The sequence below is a fragment of the Abramis brama genome (genome assembly GCF_963993115.1).
Source record: "Abramis brama genome assembly, chromosome: 23".
Classification (NCBI taxonomy): Eukaryota; Metazoa; Chordata; class Actinopteri; order Cypriniformes; family Leuciscidae; genus Abramis; species Abramis brama.
The window spans coordinates 13,074,189-13,093,182 of record NC_139985.1 but is presented as its reverse complement, the minus strand read 5'-3'; the positions used below and the strand labels follow the sequence as shown (position 1 = coordinate 13,093,182).

At 37.2% G+C, this 18,994-nt stretch overlaps 1 protein-coding gene across 8 annotated transcripts in view; it reads right to left on the bottom strand.

The window, feature by feature from the left end:
- The window catches only part of atp2b4 (ATPase plasma membrane Ca2+ transporting 4), a 134,809-nt gene that overhangs the window by 30,462 nt on the left and 85,353 nt on the right, over positions 1-18,994 (bottom strand). For 6 of the 8 annotated variants that reach the window (XM_084100099.1, XM_084100098.1, XM_084100105.1 and 3 more), the window contains 9 exons: positions 17,705-17,902; positions 14,290-14,547; positions 13,672-13,797; positions 10,994-11,113; positions 8,025-8,060; positions 4,349-4,528; positions 3,497-3,711; positions 3,084-3,326; positions 1,825-2,069 (listed from right to left, as the gene is read on the bottom strand). In XM_084100099.1, the coding sequence (XP_083956225.1) occupies positions 1,825-2,069; positions 3,084-3,326; positions 3,497-3,711; positions 4,349-4,528; positions 8,025-8,060; positions 10,994-11,113; positions 13,672-13,797; positions 14,290-14,547; positions 17,705-17,902 (1,621 nt within the window). The remainder of the gene's footprint in view (positions 1-1,824; positions 2,070-3,083; positions 3,327-3,496; positions 3,712-4,348; positions 4,529-8,024; positions 8,061-10,993; positions 11,114-13,671; positions 13,798-14,289; positions 14,548-17,704; positions 17,903-18,994) is intronic. The other 2 variants (XM_084100102.1, XM_084100103.1) reach the window with 1 other exon arrangement.

Genomic DNA, 18,994 nt, shown 5'->3' with positions numbered 1-18,994 from the left:
AAATTCAAGCACTTTTCAAGCACTTTCAAGGTCCATTTTAAAGCTTTTTCCAGCACTTTACACCACCATAAATTACCAATACAAAGTCAAAATTATTATTTAGTGTTTTTATCACATTTAAATAGATAATGCTATAAACAGCCAAAATTGTGTTTCGTAACAGAAGGATCAGATATTTAAGCAAATAACAAGTTTTATTTTTCAAAATGTATCACTGTCTAAGTAGATAATGCCTATGAATAATACTTTTCATTATATTGATGTCCAAATATTGCTTTCCAGATAATGTGATTCTCAGGCTGTAAAACTGAAGTAATTTCAAGGGCTGAAAATATGAAGACATAGGATTTGAACAGAAATATTTTACAGGCCTTGGTTTTGGGACACATTTTTGATATAGACATGGTTTGAACAAAATCTGAGACATTACAACAACAACCTGTAATTCCATTTTAACCCAGAAGAATAATAAATAGACCTGCCTGATAAATAGCCTATATTAATTGAAAGAAAAAATAATGTATTTTCATTGCCAAGACATATATATTTATCTACTGGAATAGAGCAGTGTGAATATTGCATAAGGCCATCCTCAACCTTACAGTAGGCTACTTGTATGACACTCCATCTGACACGATTTCTGTTCAGCAATCAACGATTGTTGTTATGCACTGGGCTAACGTTTGCAGGTTTTAAGTTGCGGGTAGTTAACATTACAGTTACTGTGCTGTAACTTTGGCTATGTTCACTGCATATTCAGGACGTTTTGTTGCTGCGTCGACCAAAGCGGAGCGCAGCATTGGCGAGCTCGCGCGCATGCCGCGGTCAAAGTTAAAAATAGTTCAACTTTTGCCGCTGCGCTCTGTGACGATTACTCGCGCGGCCAATAAAAACGGGGCATTCAAACAAGCGCGGAAATCAAAATGAAAACTGCCTACTTTTGCTCTGTCCAGCTTAGCGCAAATCACTCTGTATCTAAAGGGCTACATTTCTCCATTTAATAAACAAACTATTCAATCAGATATTTTTTGTGAAAGAAATACAGTTACAATTTCAAGCATTTTATCCAAAATGTAAGCACTTTTCAAACCTTGAAAACACATCAAAATTCAAGCATTTTCAAGGATTTCAAGCACCTGTACGAACCCTGTTTTTAATGCCTGATTTGAGAATAGCAGTCTACATTACTGCTTTATAGTTTTGTTTTGTTTTTTTACACAGCACTAGAAATGTTGTAATTAATGAAATTAATCAGGAAATACATAATGAAATGTGTCTATAGGCGATAATGGCAAAAAGAAAACGTGAAAGAAAAACACACACTTAATTAATGTTTCATAAATGAAACCACCAGTGTTGTAGGCATGGTTTTTCCATTTTATTTTTTTTGCACAAATTGCACTGCAGCTAAGTAGTGGCAGCTGTCTGTTGACATCAATGTTTGTTTCGGTACAAGATCTCGCACAGTTGAGTTCGCCAGAATGTTCCATCATGACTCATCAATCGTTAAGTGTGTTGTGTTGTGTAGTATAGTGGACTGACTGACTAGGTTTGTGCTTCTCTCTGATTGTCAAAGACTAAAATATGCTCCAGTCGATGGAAACAGTCTTTAAGTGTGTTGAGTTTGGTCATAGAATGTCTCAGCTAGTCATTAAGTGTGTCCCCAGCTTTACATGTTTCGGGTTTATGACCCAAGGACTTCAGAAGTAATTTTTGCTGCTTTATTTTAATAAATGGTATTTTTGGACAGAGTTTATCTCAAAAGATCAAGTAAACTTTGATATGACCCCTTTAAGAGTGTGAAGATTAGTTTATTTAGCATACTTGCGCAGGACAATCTCAGAGGCGCCCTTGCTGTACATTCGGAAGCCAGGACCATTGGCATTCTTTAGTACGGTGCTCATACTCTTCCGGGTGGAGTTGAATGTGTAAACCTTATAAAGCTTCTCCTCAGGAATCTCATCTCTAATAGGCTGATAGTCCCTCTTCAAGTTCATCACCAGACCAAGAAGGGAACACTCTGTCTTATTACCCACGTGCCTTGGCAGACCTCCCTCCTTTTCTGGGGGCTATGGGAAAGAAAGATACATTGTGAATAGCAGGCAAGAAAGGTTCAAGAATAGTAATAAATGAATTAGGGCTATCAATCTGTGTAAAAAAGTAATGAATCGGAATTGATTTCATTAAATATGACAATTATTTTATCAAATTAATTCTATGTAATTACATGTTTTATATATATTTGCTGAGAAAAGCCCCCAAACAAAGATAACTAAAATATATTGTGGCAGACAAGTCTAGCATTGAACAGACATGACAAAAATGGTTGAAGACATAAATCTGTCTAGCCACATTGCATTTCACAATTTGTGTTGTCAATCTGTTTCAGGTGGACCAAGTCATTCAGACCAAGTAATTTTTTTACTAATATTTTTACTTTCGTTCTTAATTTAGTAACGTCATGTGCTTTTCTCATTTTAATTTTTCATTCATTTACTTTTTAAAATATTACTAATTACGTTTAATTTAATTATAGTTAATTAATTCCCTGTTTTAGTGCTTCTACAAAGTTAGTTGTCTAGGCACCCTTTCACGTAATTTTTTTTTATCTTATATTGATATTGATCATTTTATTTCAGCTTTATTCCATTTAACACATTTTTTTATTTTTATATATTTTTAGTTTATGATATCCTAGTTCAGATAGGATGTGGTGTTGTATCCCATCTGATATTTGCTTTAATTGTTGGTCTATGTACACGAAATGTATCTATATGGACATTGTGCTCCATCTCTTTCCATCTCCATCTTTTTAGCATCTTGCACAATTACAAAGTTAACATGCTTCGAAATGAATCTCAAGGCCCCTGTGTTAAGTTTTATTCTGTTGTGCTCTGTCTAGCTGACCTTTAAAGTGCCTTGTGTGAATAGCTCCTTAGTCATTTTGTGCTGTCTGCTCTCGATAAGTGCGTTTTGGCTGGGGCTGACTGTGGACTTTTAATTTGACAACCCTATAATTAATAACAAACAAAACAACAGATCTCACTCATTCATTATCTAATTTACGTAAGGCTAGTTCTTACCAGAATCTTGGTAGTGTATGCTGAGTTTATGGAGATGCTGTTCACCAGTAGCTCCAGAGTCTGTGGATTTATGGCCTCTGGTTCAGGAACGCTTTTATAGTGTGTGTCACCTATGTAAGCCTGCACCACCGTCATGCGATTCATAGTCAGCGTTCCAGTTTTATCAGAGCAGATGGCAGTGGCATTACCCATGGTCTCACAGGCATCCAGGTGCCTCACCAGGTTGTTGTCTTTCATCATTTTCTGTCGAGGAAAGACAGTTATAGGGGGAGAGGAGTGTGTTTTAGCCCTTGAACATAGATTAGCAAAAATGTAGAGAATCATGTGACATTTACTAACTTATAACCACCTGAAGGTCCTCAAGATGAACAAAATACAGTTTTGTGTTTGTAAACTAACCCAAAGGCTCTCACCTTGACAGAATAAGCCAGGGAGATAGTGACAGCAAGAGGCAGCCCCTCGGGCACAGCCACCACCAGCACAGTCACACCAATAATGAAAAACTTCACAAAATATTGTATGTAGATGGGAGTACACTCTGCTGTCCACTCACGACCCTGGACGCCAAATGTATCAATTACAAAGTACAGGATAAGGATAATGACGGTCACTGCAGACATGATGAGACCTGCCGGAGGAGAGGGAGTTTCAAGACCAATACAGTTAAGGGGAAAGCAGAGCCTTCTAACTTTTGTTCATAACGGCAACAGCTGTGGTCTGATGTAAATGTTATTTGATTGGGTAACTGTAGGAAGTAGGATAATCTGGTGGAACACAGCCCAAAGGGACATGCCTGTTTCTAAAACCAGTTTTTTTTTTTATATATACTTCTGTTCACAATTGGGGTTGGCTGATTTAAAAAAAAAAATGAAATAAACAAGGGTAAGTGTTCTTTCTTTCAGAGGAAGCACAATTTCAACCAAACAGCCATTATTGCCAAGTAGATTAAAAATGTCAATCAATGTCTAATGTCAATCAGCATTTCAGAGAAAACTAATTAATGTAAAAATTACTCAAACTTACCAACAAAACAGTTTTTGTTATTGAAATTTAAATTAGAGATAAAATATCTGTTTTTACTTTCTTGAAGGATCCCAAAAAGTGTCTGAGACATTTTTTATTAATTTTATATTGATAAATATGTTGTCCAGCCCTACATTAAAACTGTCAACTTGTGCATCAGTAATACACACAAATAAGTGATATTTAACCATCTAGACCAATGAGTTAATCAGGCACCCTTCAGTTATGTGTGGCTTCCTAACCTGCTTTTCCAATCTGAACCGCTAGCCTGGTCAGCTTGCCCTGAAGGACTGACTTTTCTTTCTTGGTGACGTTGACCTTCTTTTTCTCCTTTTCTTCCTTTTCCTCCTTCTCCTCTGATTCTACACCTTCTTCGCTCTTCAGAGGTTGGATCTCCAGGGCGATGCCATCCTGGGTCTTAGCTGTGGAGGTTGATTTCAGGAGTGGTTATGGGAACAAGGGAGGAACATGCCAAAAAGGATGGAGATGAGAGGTGGGGAATGGGGAAAATGGGAAGAGGGGAGGAGAGAATGGGCAATTCAGTAACAGCTAGAGGGCAAGTCATACAGTGGGTTCCTAGAGAATTATACAGAAGAATCATATTAGAAGCACTTATTTATTGTTAGTTGATTTTGCTTGAGTGAATCTAGGCTGGTGAGGAGTAAACTATAAATTCATGGAGCCATTCCCCGGCAGGTTATGGTGCGCACAGTAAATCTAAATTGGATTCAAGCAGCACACAAGACATTTTGATAATACTGGACCCTACGTAGTCAATAGCCAATGAGCTTCTCAGTACTGTTATGAAATATAACATAAAAATCATTACATTTGTTATTAGCTGTGTAAACTTTTGTGTAATCTTCAAGTTCAAACCATATTATTTTTTTTTAAAATAAATTATCTTAAACTGGCAATGAAAATCTATTTTTTGGATTGGGGGTTTGTTTATATTGGGCTGAAATTAAATTAGCCTTTTATTTCTCTTATGGTTTGTATTAATGTGCCATCATGGCTACTCTGGTAGTCATATCTGATGACGTTCAATTCACTTTTAAAGCAACTTATTGAACTTGTGCAATATTGTAATACCAAATAAATGTATATTAACTAAACAAAACTGGAAAATACGTTAAAAAAAAGTCCTTTCAATAAAGGGAATAATACATTTACAGAAACCATATCAAGGCAAAACAGCAGCTAGTTTTAACATTTCTTTTTACATCAGTAACTTTGATCATTTTAATTCAATTACACAACTGACAAGGATAAAATGGCATATTATATTGCCCAATTATATTACCCACTAAAATAGAAACTTAATGGAGTTGAAGATCAAATTCAGCCAATTTGCCATGGTTAGGCATTGATCCCTCAGCCCGCATTCCCATTAAGTCTTTTAAAAAGATACAGAGGTCATTTTCTTTTTGCCGTTAGCCTATGTATCATCTCAAACATGGTGTGCAACAGGCTGAAACTCTGTAATAGTGGAGCACTGAGGTTGAGTTTGAGAAACAGTCCAAAAGCCTACCTGACCACCAGTCACAACAAACAACTGACCAGAACTGACAGAGCTGACCAGAACGACCACACATGAATCAGGGACTGATGGACGGACTGACTGTCTGACTGACTGACAACACGAACAGCGGCACGCACGACGAACAGGAGAGTGATTTACAAACAACTTAAACAGAAAAACAGTCCAAACAGCCAGATATACAACCACCACAAGAAACAAGGATCAAGAGGAAGACGAAAAAAGATCAGAAAGATTTTGGTTTATTTTTACGCTCCCAAAAGAGAGAGTGCAGTAAAGAGAAAGAGGGTAAAGGTGAAAGAAAAGGTCAAATTTTGACCAAGAGAAGAGTGTACAAGACAGCATGATGTCCTGAGCCACACCCTAGAAAGAAGCAACAGTGAGAAAAACAAAGAGCTAAAGTAAAGAAACGGACAAAAACAACAATCCACAGCCTGTCCATTTTGTAAGGGTGCAACTCCCACATAAGCCACGCCCCTAAGCATTACATTAACATCATAAACCATCAATGAAGCTAGGATTAAATCTTGCACGGACAAATGTGCATCTCTACAAAAGCTCTTGGCTGCATTTGAATGAATTATAAGGCAATGTAAGACCCTATCCGTAACCCACTATACTTGCAACATATTTCCAAGTGAAACAGGATATTCAAGAATAAAGGGAATAAAATAAAAAAACAAGGGTTGAACTTAAATGTATCTATCAGGAATTGATTAGATTGTGGAGAGTGGGTGTTTTGTTCAAGATTACAACATGGAGCAAGATTAAATACTCTTAAATAGTTCTTGGCTATCATTTTAAAAACCGAGGAAGACACTAAATACATATACTCGGAGTTGAACCAATACCAGCTTGTGTTTTTGTGCTTGAGACCAAGGGCAAAAGGAAGGAGATCTGTGCAGACAAACTGAGCAGTTCTGTCTGGAGCAGATGCTCAGTCCCCAAGCGCTACAGGGGGTGGGGCTGCGGAGGGGTTGTTGGGGTGAGCCAGGGCAGAGTGGGCACACTCTGAAACACAGTACAAATGTTCACAGATGACCCGGACGAGCACACAGAGATAGTTTGTTTCTGAAAAGGAGAGACATCTAAATGTCATTAGTGGAAAACTAGATCTACAAAAAAAAATAATAATAATAATATATTTTTTTAAGACAATAAACTTATATCATAATAATATAATATAATAATAATATATATAAAATCATTAGGGTTGCCGATGTTAACGTGTATACTTGCAATAAACAAAGCTTTTTAAGGTGTTGAGTTTATCAAATACAAATTGTACGGTAGAAATTAACAAAGCTCAAAGTTTTATAAAAATATTATCTGAGCAAAAAAACACTGGCAATAACAGGGATAGGTAAGATGGTTATTTAGTCCAAGAAATGACTTAGCAAGTCTAGTCATAGCAATGACTCTCAACATGAGTGTTGCGTTTCAAGAATGACATACGTCATTAGAGGTCGACCGATTGATCGGTTTTGACTATAAATTGGCACCGGTAACTGATTGCTGGAACACTCGGTTATCGGCAAAAATCCATACCAAGTTTTTCCGGGTTGTAACGGTTGCTGGAGCGGCTGAGAAGGGTGCGCTGTCATTACACAGCACGAGAGCAGCCTCTAGAGGCTGAATAAAAACAATCACTGACGCCTTGTAGTGTTTGTTTTGACACACGAGGCTGCGGAGGAGAACAGAGCGGGACACTTCATATGCGGATTTAAAAAAAAAAAAATGAAACGGTATGTTATACAGCACACTACCATTCGTGTTTTCATATCATTATAAAGTAATTAATTTGTTGACTAGAGTAGCCTACCAAGTAGTTAAAACAATGTGACAAACGCAAGTCCGACCCAAATGTTTAATTTCACTGTTGTTACCATCTATTTGCATTAGTTTATATCCATTTGTTCGCTTTTATGCATTCTTTACACAGCGAAGTTGCATATTTAAAGCTAGTGACATGAGCAAGGAAATTTTTGATTTGCTCGAAAATACAGTAAAAACAGTAATATTGTGAAATTATTACACATTAAAATAACTATTTTAAACTACTATAAAACAATATTAAACTAATCTTTGATAACCGTGATTTAAATCGAAAGACAAACAATGAACTTGCAAAGTCTTCTGGCTGCTTAGTGCCGTTTCCAGCAGGTGAGAGTTGCACCCTTTAACAGTAAAGCGAGGCGAGAAGCTCCCCCGGGCTCAGCAGGAAGGGGTAAGCAACAGCGTGAAAGACAGAGAGAGAAAGTGAGCAAGTGAGTGAGTGGGACTGACACGAGACTCCGAGACTTGCTGCTGAATGGGGAGGGGGGGAGGGAGGGGGGACGGGGGGGAGGGGGGGAGGAAGAGGGAGTGGGTAAGGTTACCTTTGTTGCGATTTTCGGGGGGTCCTTGTTTTTTACCTGTTTAAAACGAGAGAGAGAGGGCGGAGGGCTGATATAACATGGCTCAAAGTAAATAAACCAAAGACAGAAAAAGAAAATAAAGAAACACAACAACAAAAAGAATAAAAAAAACTAGATAAGTAACACTACATTACATGAGTATATGTGGGATTGGATGTTTCATCTATAGAAAAAGACAAGGACTGGAGGGTCTTTATGCAGGGTACACTGACGGCTCGGTCATTGTTTTTGACTGTGGCACACAACTGACATAACCTCATTACGATTAGGGGTTTTATAAATTTCCTAGTTTTGTTCGCTTGCTTCACAAACTATGGCAATGCCAACAGGCTTTGGCTGAAACCAAAAAGCAATTCTCTCAATTTTTATTGGCAAACACATTCGACAGAAAGATGTTCTTGGAGCCTGAGGGAAAAGGGAAAATTACTGCAGAAATCTGACTGTATATAACTGTCATTATAACAAAAATACAGGAATCGAAATATTAAACGTTTTAGAGCTGCTCTTTTAACTTATGAGGCAATGAAAGAGTAAACTATTTAGATCAGTCTGATTGTTGAATTAAGTGGCGACCCAACTATCAGGAACATGTGAGAGACTGAGAGCTGACAGCAGGTGTTGTCAGGTTTTGACATACCCTGGAGGACCAGGAGAGTCAGTGCATGCAGAAGGGACATACTGCATGCTAAATTGGAGGCTAAAATAACATGACAAGAATGAGTTTCTTTGACCATTCAATTATCATGATAATCTCATATATATAATTTTATGTAGGGCTGGGCGATATGGCCAAAAAAAATACACCACGATTACATTTTTCATGTCAGTCAATATTGCTAATTATCGTGATAAATGTCAAATCTTTATTTCCTTTAAAGGTATAGTGGAGGATTTTCTTTTTCCAGGTGGATCATCAAGACTATTGGTCCTCCTAGTTGTCAATCATTCTGGTGATATGTTTACGTAAGGCCGTCGTACGTGCTCGTCCCTAGGTAGTTTTCACTTTCTGCGCATGCGCACTTTCAGGTGTATGTGTGGTGAGATACGGTTTCAGCTATTCATTGAAGCTCGCCGTTCTCACCGGGTTTTTTCAAAATGTCTGAGGGTCGCAAGAGAAAAAGTGTCTACGAATTGTATGACAAGAAGAGAAAGTCCTCTGAAGAAAGAAACATTGAGAATATTTCACACGCTGGCGTGCGCTAAAAGCACAGGTTGGGCTTCCCACTGATGCCTCAGTCGCGAAGTTTCTACTCGACAGGTAAAGTTTGGCATGCTATTTGGAGAAATCCATTTAAAATCACTGCTAGTAAAAGTTAATGTAAGCTATGATTAGCGATGCTAGCCCTGGCACAAGTCACGCACCGCGCAGACACGGTAAACATCTCAATTTGTCTAAAGTAGCCTTATGACCAAAAGGTAAAAGGTATCACGCTGAAATGTTCTAAAACCTTGTGTGTTCATTTTTGATAATTCCAATGTGTTCACCATAGTATTTATTACACAAATGCAACAAGCTACTTCTCCATTGCAGATCATGTCTTGAGCCCTCACTCAATCGATCAGTATAATAAGTAAATAAAACACGGAAGGACATTTGACATTTTGTCTTGCATGAATGTTTTTGAGTTAGTTTATAATTTGCAACATAATTGTGCCACCAAACGTGACTAGCCAAATTTGGATGCCCTTCCAAACAATCTACTATGAGCCATGCCGACAGCAACTTGTAAACAGAGCGTGCACGAGGAGAACTAGGCTCGTGCATGCTCTCTCCTGCACACGTTTAAAAGGCGTTCCCTCTCGGGAGCAGGTAGAGTGTTGTGCATGTGCATATTTTCAAAGATTTTTGCTCCTAAGGGAAAGTTAGCTGAAAGACCGTTAACTGTGATTTTAAATAATTTTTTTGTGATTAAGCTAGCCTATAGGCATTTGTGCATTTATACTAAATAATATAAATGCTATAGGCTAGCTTAATCACAAAAAATGCTGTATTTATATTCTATTACTATATATACATATATACATTTATATGTCTACATTAATAAAATTAATAAAATTCTAAATTAATAGCCCCACATTTCTGCCACAATACCATGGTGCAGTTAGTGTTACTACTACAGTAAATCCATGGTAAATGATGGAGATTTGTAGATTGAAAAGTCTTCTGACGGTATCGTTGCGCACAGTGTTTCTCCTGTTTGTCAACGCTGTTTCATCTGGCTTTAAACTAGTTTAAATCACCAAGACGTTTGTGTTCTTTGCTGAATTCAAGCGTTTAGTTCTCACTGGATCTCACAGCACTGTTTAGGCCGATCAGCTAGTAAAAGCATCTGCTTTCGTAAGCGTGCCAGCGCTGCAGTTTGAACTTTGATCCGAGCGGATAAATGGTCTGTATGCCGCGGTTCAAATGAGTAGTGCTGTTTCATTGCACTTGTGGCGCATAAACATTATATCAAACATTCATCAAACTCTTGCTGTCGTTTTATCAAGGAAAATTATATAGCAATAATTATAATTAACATTTTATCGCCCAGCCCTAGTGTTTTGTGTGAATTTTTTTTAAAATACATTTACCCAATTAGAAATAACTATCTCAAATTTAGCTTGAGCTAACTTTAAAAAAGAAAGAAAACAAAAAGTAAAGAAAAACTTTAAAAGAGTTAGTAAAATGTAAATTAACTGAAGGGATATCGTACGTCTCCATCGACATACTGTGATTATTCCCCAAATAAATGTTGAATTTTACCCACAGCAGAGGGTTTCAGACCAGCAGGCATTTTTGGGGGAGGGAGACAGTTCAGCAAATCATGTAAATGGATCTTACCTCTGGCAGGCTGATTGTAGGTAACCTCCCAACTAGAGAGGTAGACTGGTTTACTCAAAGAGAGAGGGGAGTTATCCAAATGAGCCTGAAAGTATGTTAGTCTCACCTTTCTTCACCTTCTTCTCCTCATCCTCACTGCCCAAGAGAGTGAAAATGATTCCAGTTTGAGAATTCAGGCCCACAGCAGTGACCACCATTCGGCCAGATCCCTCCATCACATGAGTTCCTGAATGAAATCAGAAGCAAAGGTCGTCACAACACCGGTTAATACCAGTCAACAGTCCTTTCCTTTATTTAAAGTTACATTTTAATAAAATAAAAAAATAAAAAAAATAAAAACTTTGACAGTAGCATGGTATAGCCTAGTGGCTAAGGCCACATCCACACGAAGCCAGAGCTTTCCCTATCCGATGTTTTTTTTTCCTCGTTCAAAAAAAAAAATCCGTAAACACGGTGTCGTCTCAAGAAATATCTGCGTACACACGAAACCACTGAAACCGACTCAAAACGATGTACTATACATGCCAGTCCAGTATGTGGCGCTTTAATTCTGCCACAGAGATGGCAAAAAACGCGGAGAAGAAGCACGCACATAAGGCATAAATCTTTCTTATAACCTACTTTCAATGGCATAAACCCTATGGATAAACCGTGCGCACTGTATACAATAATATTAGGCACAGTAGCTGCTTCTTTTCTTTTATAGGTCTTTTTTTTACCTATAACTTGAAAATATTGAACAATATGAACGGACGCAATATGACATATAGCGGACGCATAAAGCTTGCACAAAGAACCGGCAAAAGTAATCAAATATGAATGTGTCAAAAATAGCAAGGAGATATTTTAATTGTTTATTAATAAACTAGTGTTTTCTGTGTGGCTGCAAAGATGAAGTTGACGATGCTGACTCGCCACCTTCGCAGTATTATGACCGTGACATTTAGAGAAATGCACACTTGATACGGATTAGCCTACATAGCTATATGTTTCTTAACTTTCTTTTCATTTTGAATTTTTGTTCTATGTTGTTTAAAAGTTATTTCAAGCTTTCTAAATAGGCCTATATATATATATATATATATATATATATATATATATATATTTCTGAGTTTCGGTTCATTTATACAGCAAGTCCAGTTCACGAGCAATGCAAGACATATGGCGCCGGCACGTCCATGTCTTGATTGTCTGCTATTTGCTATGAAATCCAGGCAATTCGTTGATGAAACATGGATTAAAATTAAGATACAATTTATACAAAACGAAATTCACTTTAAAGAAAGGCTTTATACAAAACGAAACTTAATGGGGTCAAAATTAGGCCTATGTCTCCCGATATATCTTATGATTACTCGTTCACTTTTCAACACTGATGAAATTAAAAAATAACATTATTTAAGCATAAATATGAAACTAAATACATTTTCTTTAATGGCTACAAATAGGCCTACAGATAAATTTAATGTCGGAGTGGAATGTTTTGCTGGTTAGTGCGTTTTTTGAATAATTCCCAACGATCGTCTTAATCAGACAACAGACCAGCACCATATAATGAAGAAAATAGAAATAAATAAGTAAAATGAGAATAGCTATATGTAAATAAATAAAATAATAAAATAGGCTCAGTAGGCTATAGCTTCTTCTGCAGCATTATAGTATATTTTTATACAAGAATATCGTCGGCAGTTGTTGCTGTTACGTGCGGTGTCTGACTAGTCGACACGTGGGGTGATGACATCATCGTTTCACAAAATGTACGGATTGGCCGTACACACGAAAACGCAAGGGCGGCGTTTTCAGATTTATCCACCTTGGGACCCGGTTTCAAAAAATAGCGGTTTCAGTCTCCGAAAACGCCGGATCCGTGTGGACGAAACGCCAATACGATAAAAAATGTATACGTATACAGCGAAACGCGTCTCCGTGTGGACGGGCCCTAAAGCTCAAGGTAGGTAACTTGGTTCAAGAGACATGAGCTATTTCCACCCAGTTGCATCCGGGTCCAAACGCTCCTGTAGATTCCAAAAGCAAACAACAAACGGTGCTAATATACATTCATGGTGTGCTGTAGTGTTGATCCTATCCTGTTGATCATGATCCTAACCTTTATCTCCATACCAAAATCTTGGTTGGCCAGACAGTTTTTATTATTTTTTTCATTAAAATATTATCGTCCAAGACACTGTGAGCCCAGAGACTGTGGTGCACACCATCAATTTTTAAAAGCTTAGCTTAAAGGTGTGCTATAAATCAATAGTGCTCATAAACAACTGAGTTTAATTGAGATTGTATTCTCACTTAAAACAGAGTAAAGGCTTGCACCCAGAAACAGTATTATCTGAAGGCCGATGTGTCACAACTTCATAAGCAGACTGTGTGCTTGAGCAAAGCACTTAACACCAAGGCTGCTTCAGGAGGATCTTTTCTGTAGTTTAGTGTACTGTACGTCGCTTTGGATAAAAGCATATGCTAAATGACTGCTTACCTTCTAAATTACAATACTTCAAATAAGAGCAAAGCTGCTAAGTGGTTTCTAGAAATAGTACAGCATACATGCCTAGCCCATTAATGTGGGGTCTAAAAAAAATGTAAAAAAATATTAATATTACATTTAAATATATATATTTAATGACAGCAGCACAAAACAATTAATTAAAAAAAATTACTTTTCTAAAATCCTAATACTTTGTATATTTCCACGTTTAAACCAAGGTTGTGGTCTCTTTTGCACCCTACAACAGAAGCTAACATTTTAAAGAGGATGTGGAAACTCAATCCCACCGGAAAGGAGCATGGGGTCCTTCTCCAGAGATTTGCGGACATGATCGGCCTCCCCAGTCAGAGAGCTTTCATCAATCTTCAGGTCATTACCCTGGATCAAGATACCATCAGCTGGAAGAAGGTCACCTGAAGGAAGATAACATGGGGTGGTGAATGACTGTGGGATGACAGAGAAATACAGAAAAAGACATTTCAATTTCCAAATCAGACATAGAGGCTGATTTGGCGACCATGATGACAGATCTCTCCTGTGGCTCTTGGACACCCCACGCGTCGCCCACATAGCAGGCACCACAAGCAGCAGCACAGTGACTCATGCAAGCCGGTAAGCATGAGTCATGAGCCATGCTTTGTGTCTCAGAGAAGACTGGCAGTCACATATGATCTATCACAACCGCTGGTGAATTCAATGAGGAACTGGCTTCTGAGGTTTAATAAAAAAGCCAAAGGGTTCTGGAGGGAAAACTATACTTTATAAATGCCACAGCATTCATAAAACTCAAATATATGACAGAGATCACTGAATCCAGTGACGTGTCACATCTAAATCTGTCATATTGTGGAAATAAATAAACATGTTTATACCATATTTTCTCAACTCTCAGATGGAACCCTCACCATATTTGATTTGTGCGATATCTCCCACGACGATCTCAGCAACAGGGATCTGGATGACCTGACCCTTGCGGATGACTGTAAACTTCTGCTCCTGTTCTATGCGGCTCTGCAGCCCACGGAACTGTTTCTCTTTGCTCCAGTCATTGAAGGCCGTCACCAGCACCACGATTATAACTGAAAACAAGATGGCAGCACCTTCAATCCATCCTGCCTGGGCCTCGCCCTCATCTTCAACACCACCAGCTGCTTGGCCACAGCCTGGAATAAGAGAAAAACAATTTGAGAAAATCAATCCCTGAAAACATCCTGTCAAACATCTGTATCTTCAAATCTAAACTATACATAACCTTTAAACAGGTTCATACAACCTTTAAAGACCATTAAGGGTCCAAGCAATTACAACAGCAGCTGCAAAATTCTGTTTTATCAGAGTCTCTTCTTTGGAAAGTTTCCTCTTGCTAGAAACATGTTTTATCGCAGATTTACACTTCATTGACCTAATTTCCTCCTAGAGATCTTGAAGACTGTCTAAGGTCATCCTTGTGGTCTGAGCCATATGGGTAATAGGAAGAGCCTGCAGTCGCAGCCAAATTCAAATTCTTCAGCATTCAGAGCGGTGCTTATGAAGCAAAGTCCCAAATGAGGCCTTTATTAAAACATAAGCCAAAATGTTGAGTCACTAATAAAGTCAGAATCAAAACAAAAAACATTAGACTACTTTCTGGACAGTAAAGCAAAGGCAGAGGCTAAAAAAATCGTACTGACTCCAAACTTTTAAACGGTAATGTATTTGTTCAATTTTTTTTTTTTAAAATACATCTGAAAAAACAGGTTTGTCTTATAATTAATACCGTATATTAGGGTGCAATATTGACAAAAACATATCTCGATATTTTCAAAGTTTTGTTAATAATTAGATGGTACAAGTACAAAAACACTATCAGTACAATATCATGGCTGGTTTAGGCCTGTTGTTGACAGCAGACTCACGAAGATATTCATATTTTTCATATTCTATGCAGTGTTCAGTTCACAGCAGTGACAGAAATTAACATTTTTATTAAAGGGCAATATTTGCCACCTTAAATTGATTTCCAGGGGCATTTTCACCTATATATGGACATTTTTTATAAACTTATTTAGAGGTATGCATCACCTTTTATGTCAAATTCTAGCATTAAAATTAAATTCTATTAGAATAATAACACAGTACCACTGTTACCAGTCAAATTAAATCATTAAATCAAAATCCATCTTTGTAGTGCAGAGGTGACACAGAAGCGGCATCAGAACTGGCATTAATATATTTACACTCCATTTACAATTGCATAAATAAAGCTATGAGATTGTTTTTGTTTTTTTTATTCAATATTTAAATATGAAATGATTTCTAATTTTAATGTTTTAATTAAAGTCACTGGCCAAGTCACTGTCTTAATAACGCTGATTCATTCAGGAAAGAAGCAAGTTGGTCATTGAATCATTAAACTGATTCGTTCAAAATGCGGATTTCAGTCAAAAGATCATCACTGTCTGTTGCATGGAGACTCTGTTACGGTTTCATTTTGAAATTCTCATCAGCGAAATAAAGGGAAAACAAACAATATTGACAATATTGTGTCTAAAAAGTAACTCACAATGCTAACTTGTTAATTTAACTGTTGTATAAAACAAATATCACATTTGCTAACTAACTAACATAACATAATATGATATAAATATGAGACAAAAACTAATTTGGGAACACACCTATTTCTGCACACATCACGCAGTGAAAGCAAAGCACGAGAGACAAATGCGATGTCAGCTCGCAGTGCCTTGTACATAGTTAAAATAATGATTACATTATCATCATAGACGATATATATCGCACACCCCTAAGCACAAAGAATGAACTTAGAATTGAACTGACATTTGCAAACATTCTTCTTCTCTCCTCCTTTCGGGTGTAGGAGACAGACGTAATATGCTGCCGTAAATGACGCGAATTGTCACGTGAACAAGCAAATCCATAAAGATAGAATAATAAAAAATACGTACGCTAATTTGGAAAACATTTAGATACGTCTAAGTCAAAGTGTCATCTAAAATTGAAGACCTTTCATAAGTAAAAATAAGACTTTTTATGGCCTTAAAATTTAAAAATCTAATTTAAGACTTTTTAAGGATCCGCAGGAACCCTGTAATATTCAAGGTCTAGACTTTTGCATGTCAATAATACACCCGCAACAATAGGTAGTACCAAATACGTGTAAAACAAGTGTGCCAAGAAATACGGTGTCAGAGTGTAATGTTAGATCGCGAGCACAAAAAGACAAGAGACAAAAAAAAAAAAAAAAGACAAAAAGAGCGAGTCAAAGAAAAGCTTACGGTGTTAATTTGTAATTTCATTTTGTATGGCTTCACTGTGCGGCTTCAAAAATAGACTAGGCACCTATCTTTAGCGAAGCAGCACAGTGAGCCGCTTCTGAAATGTGTCACGGCATGGCTGGTATAAACACAAGCACTGACTAGAGTGGCCGTGATGAGCTCCGGTGGCCGTGTCGGAGTCATAATGTGCCGCAGACGTGTGCAGTGTGACTGTCATGTTTGCGTGCCTCGCTGACATGACCAAACTTTCCCCATATGTGATTTTAATTTCAAAACTACAATAAGATTTCACTTCTACTGTTAATGAAATTTTGGTTGGCTACATGGTTTTCACTATGGGATGGATTGCCTAATTGTTATATAATTCAGATGGGCTACAGGTTATTTTTATGGTATGCCAAAGTGTTTATTTTTAAATGTGATTGTTGGTACATTTTACCAGTATTTACCATCCTTTCAATACAAAAATGTACATTTAAAAAATATGCAGGATCAAAATCATTTTCAAATAAAGGCATTCTCTTGAAAGGTACATCTTGAAAAAGGGAGGTCATCTAATAATCAGGATTGTCTTATATTCCGAATAATAATCACTTAAGGAACCAGCAGAACATTGTCACTTCTGAAGCAAAGAAGTCCTCTATGGAAAGAAAATACATCTGTACCTAATCTGCAAAACAGCATAATAGCATCTGCCACTGAATGAAGAACCAATTTAGCATCCAGAGTTCAAACTTTTAAATACAGCATTGAAGAGTGCTCTGCATTTTCCCACTAGCCATTATGATGTGATGAGTGTGCAAAGCCTACAAAAACAAGTATTTCTATAATTCATATTTTCATACATTTAAATATTTTTATTTCTATATAAAATACTAAAAGTTAAATTTTAAGTATACATTAATTTTACTTTCATTAATGTTTCATATTTTTTTTTTTTTTTTTTTCCAAATCAATTGTTTATCTTAGTTGCAGAGTGCAGGAAAACAACCCAAACAATATTTAAACAGACTTATTAAAAACTCTGTTTAAAGCCACTACTTACTGTCATTGCCTTCCCCTTGTGGGTGGTAGAAGGACAGGCCCAAAGAAATAATGGCTGCCACCTCCAGAATAATGAGGGTGACATCCTGCAGGGCCTCCCATACCAACTGCAGAAAGGTCTTGGGCTTCTTGGGGGGGATGAAGTTTTTACCGAATGATGTGTGCCGCTTTTCCAAATCAGCAGGGTTACCAGAGAGGCCTGCAAAACATACAAACACAATTATTATTACAACAGAAGGCATAGTTCTGTCTAATTGGATGATACCCGTTACTGCAAATCAATGGAATTAATTTTAATGCAGTAGGTTTATATATGCTAATTAACTATTACTGAACACATGGTTCATTGATTTATAAATACAATACATATATCACCAAAATATGGTAAAATTAGCTCTTGGGCAACAGGTATTTTGAATCACTGATTGGATTGTACACTTAAAACGGTCTGTTCAACTTGACATTCAATGTACCACCATATTTGTAGTTCATTTGCTTTTTAGACCATAGTGGTCGCAGACAAATGAGATATATTGATGAGAAGCCAGTGTCATTTGTTTTTCTGCGTGCATAATTCAAAACAAACATTAAAAACAAACTCAGAAGTGGCAAGGAAAGCAAGCCCAACTAATCATACACCCTGATTCATTTAATATGGAAACAATTAAGCATGTCTGGCTGGCAACAATGAATTTTAAAACACTCTACCATGCCATGTCAACTTTCATCAGTGCTTTGTGGTAAATGGTGTTGGAATAGTTATCACACACGTTCATGGGGTTATTATTTTAACACACGCTCACTAACACACATACACAATAAAAGCAGTCAGATATTTCCGCGTTTCAGGTGGATTATCATGGATGTGTGTATCAAGGTTTATAGGAGCAGCAGAACAATTAATCAGTGTTGAGAGCGGGGAGTGCTTGTAGCCGATAAGCCCAGAATATTGAATGAGTTTTAGCCTTTGCTTTAATCAACCAGAAACTAGTGCATAGTGTTTAGGCAAAATAGGGTTTAGGCAAAATAGAAATTTCTTTAAAATGGATTTCTCACAGAAACCATTTTGAAACAAGGCTAGTCATTGTTCTCCTTTTATCTGCTATACTTAGCTAAAAATGTGCCCTGCCAAGATGTCCCTCGCTCACAATCAATCCTCATTTACAAATTGCAGACAGATCAGATATGACTGACTGCTTTATGCCAGCAGCAGGACTTTGAAAAGGCACTGAATCTTGTCAGTGTTTCTAAATAAATTATTATGCAACAAGAGAAACATTGGAGAGGACGA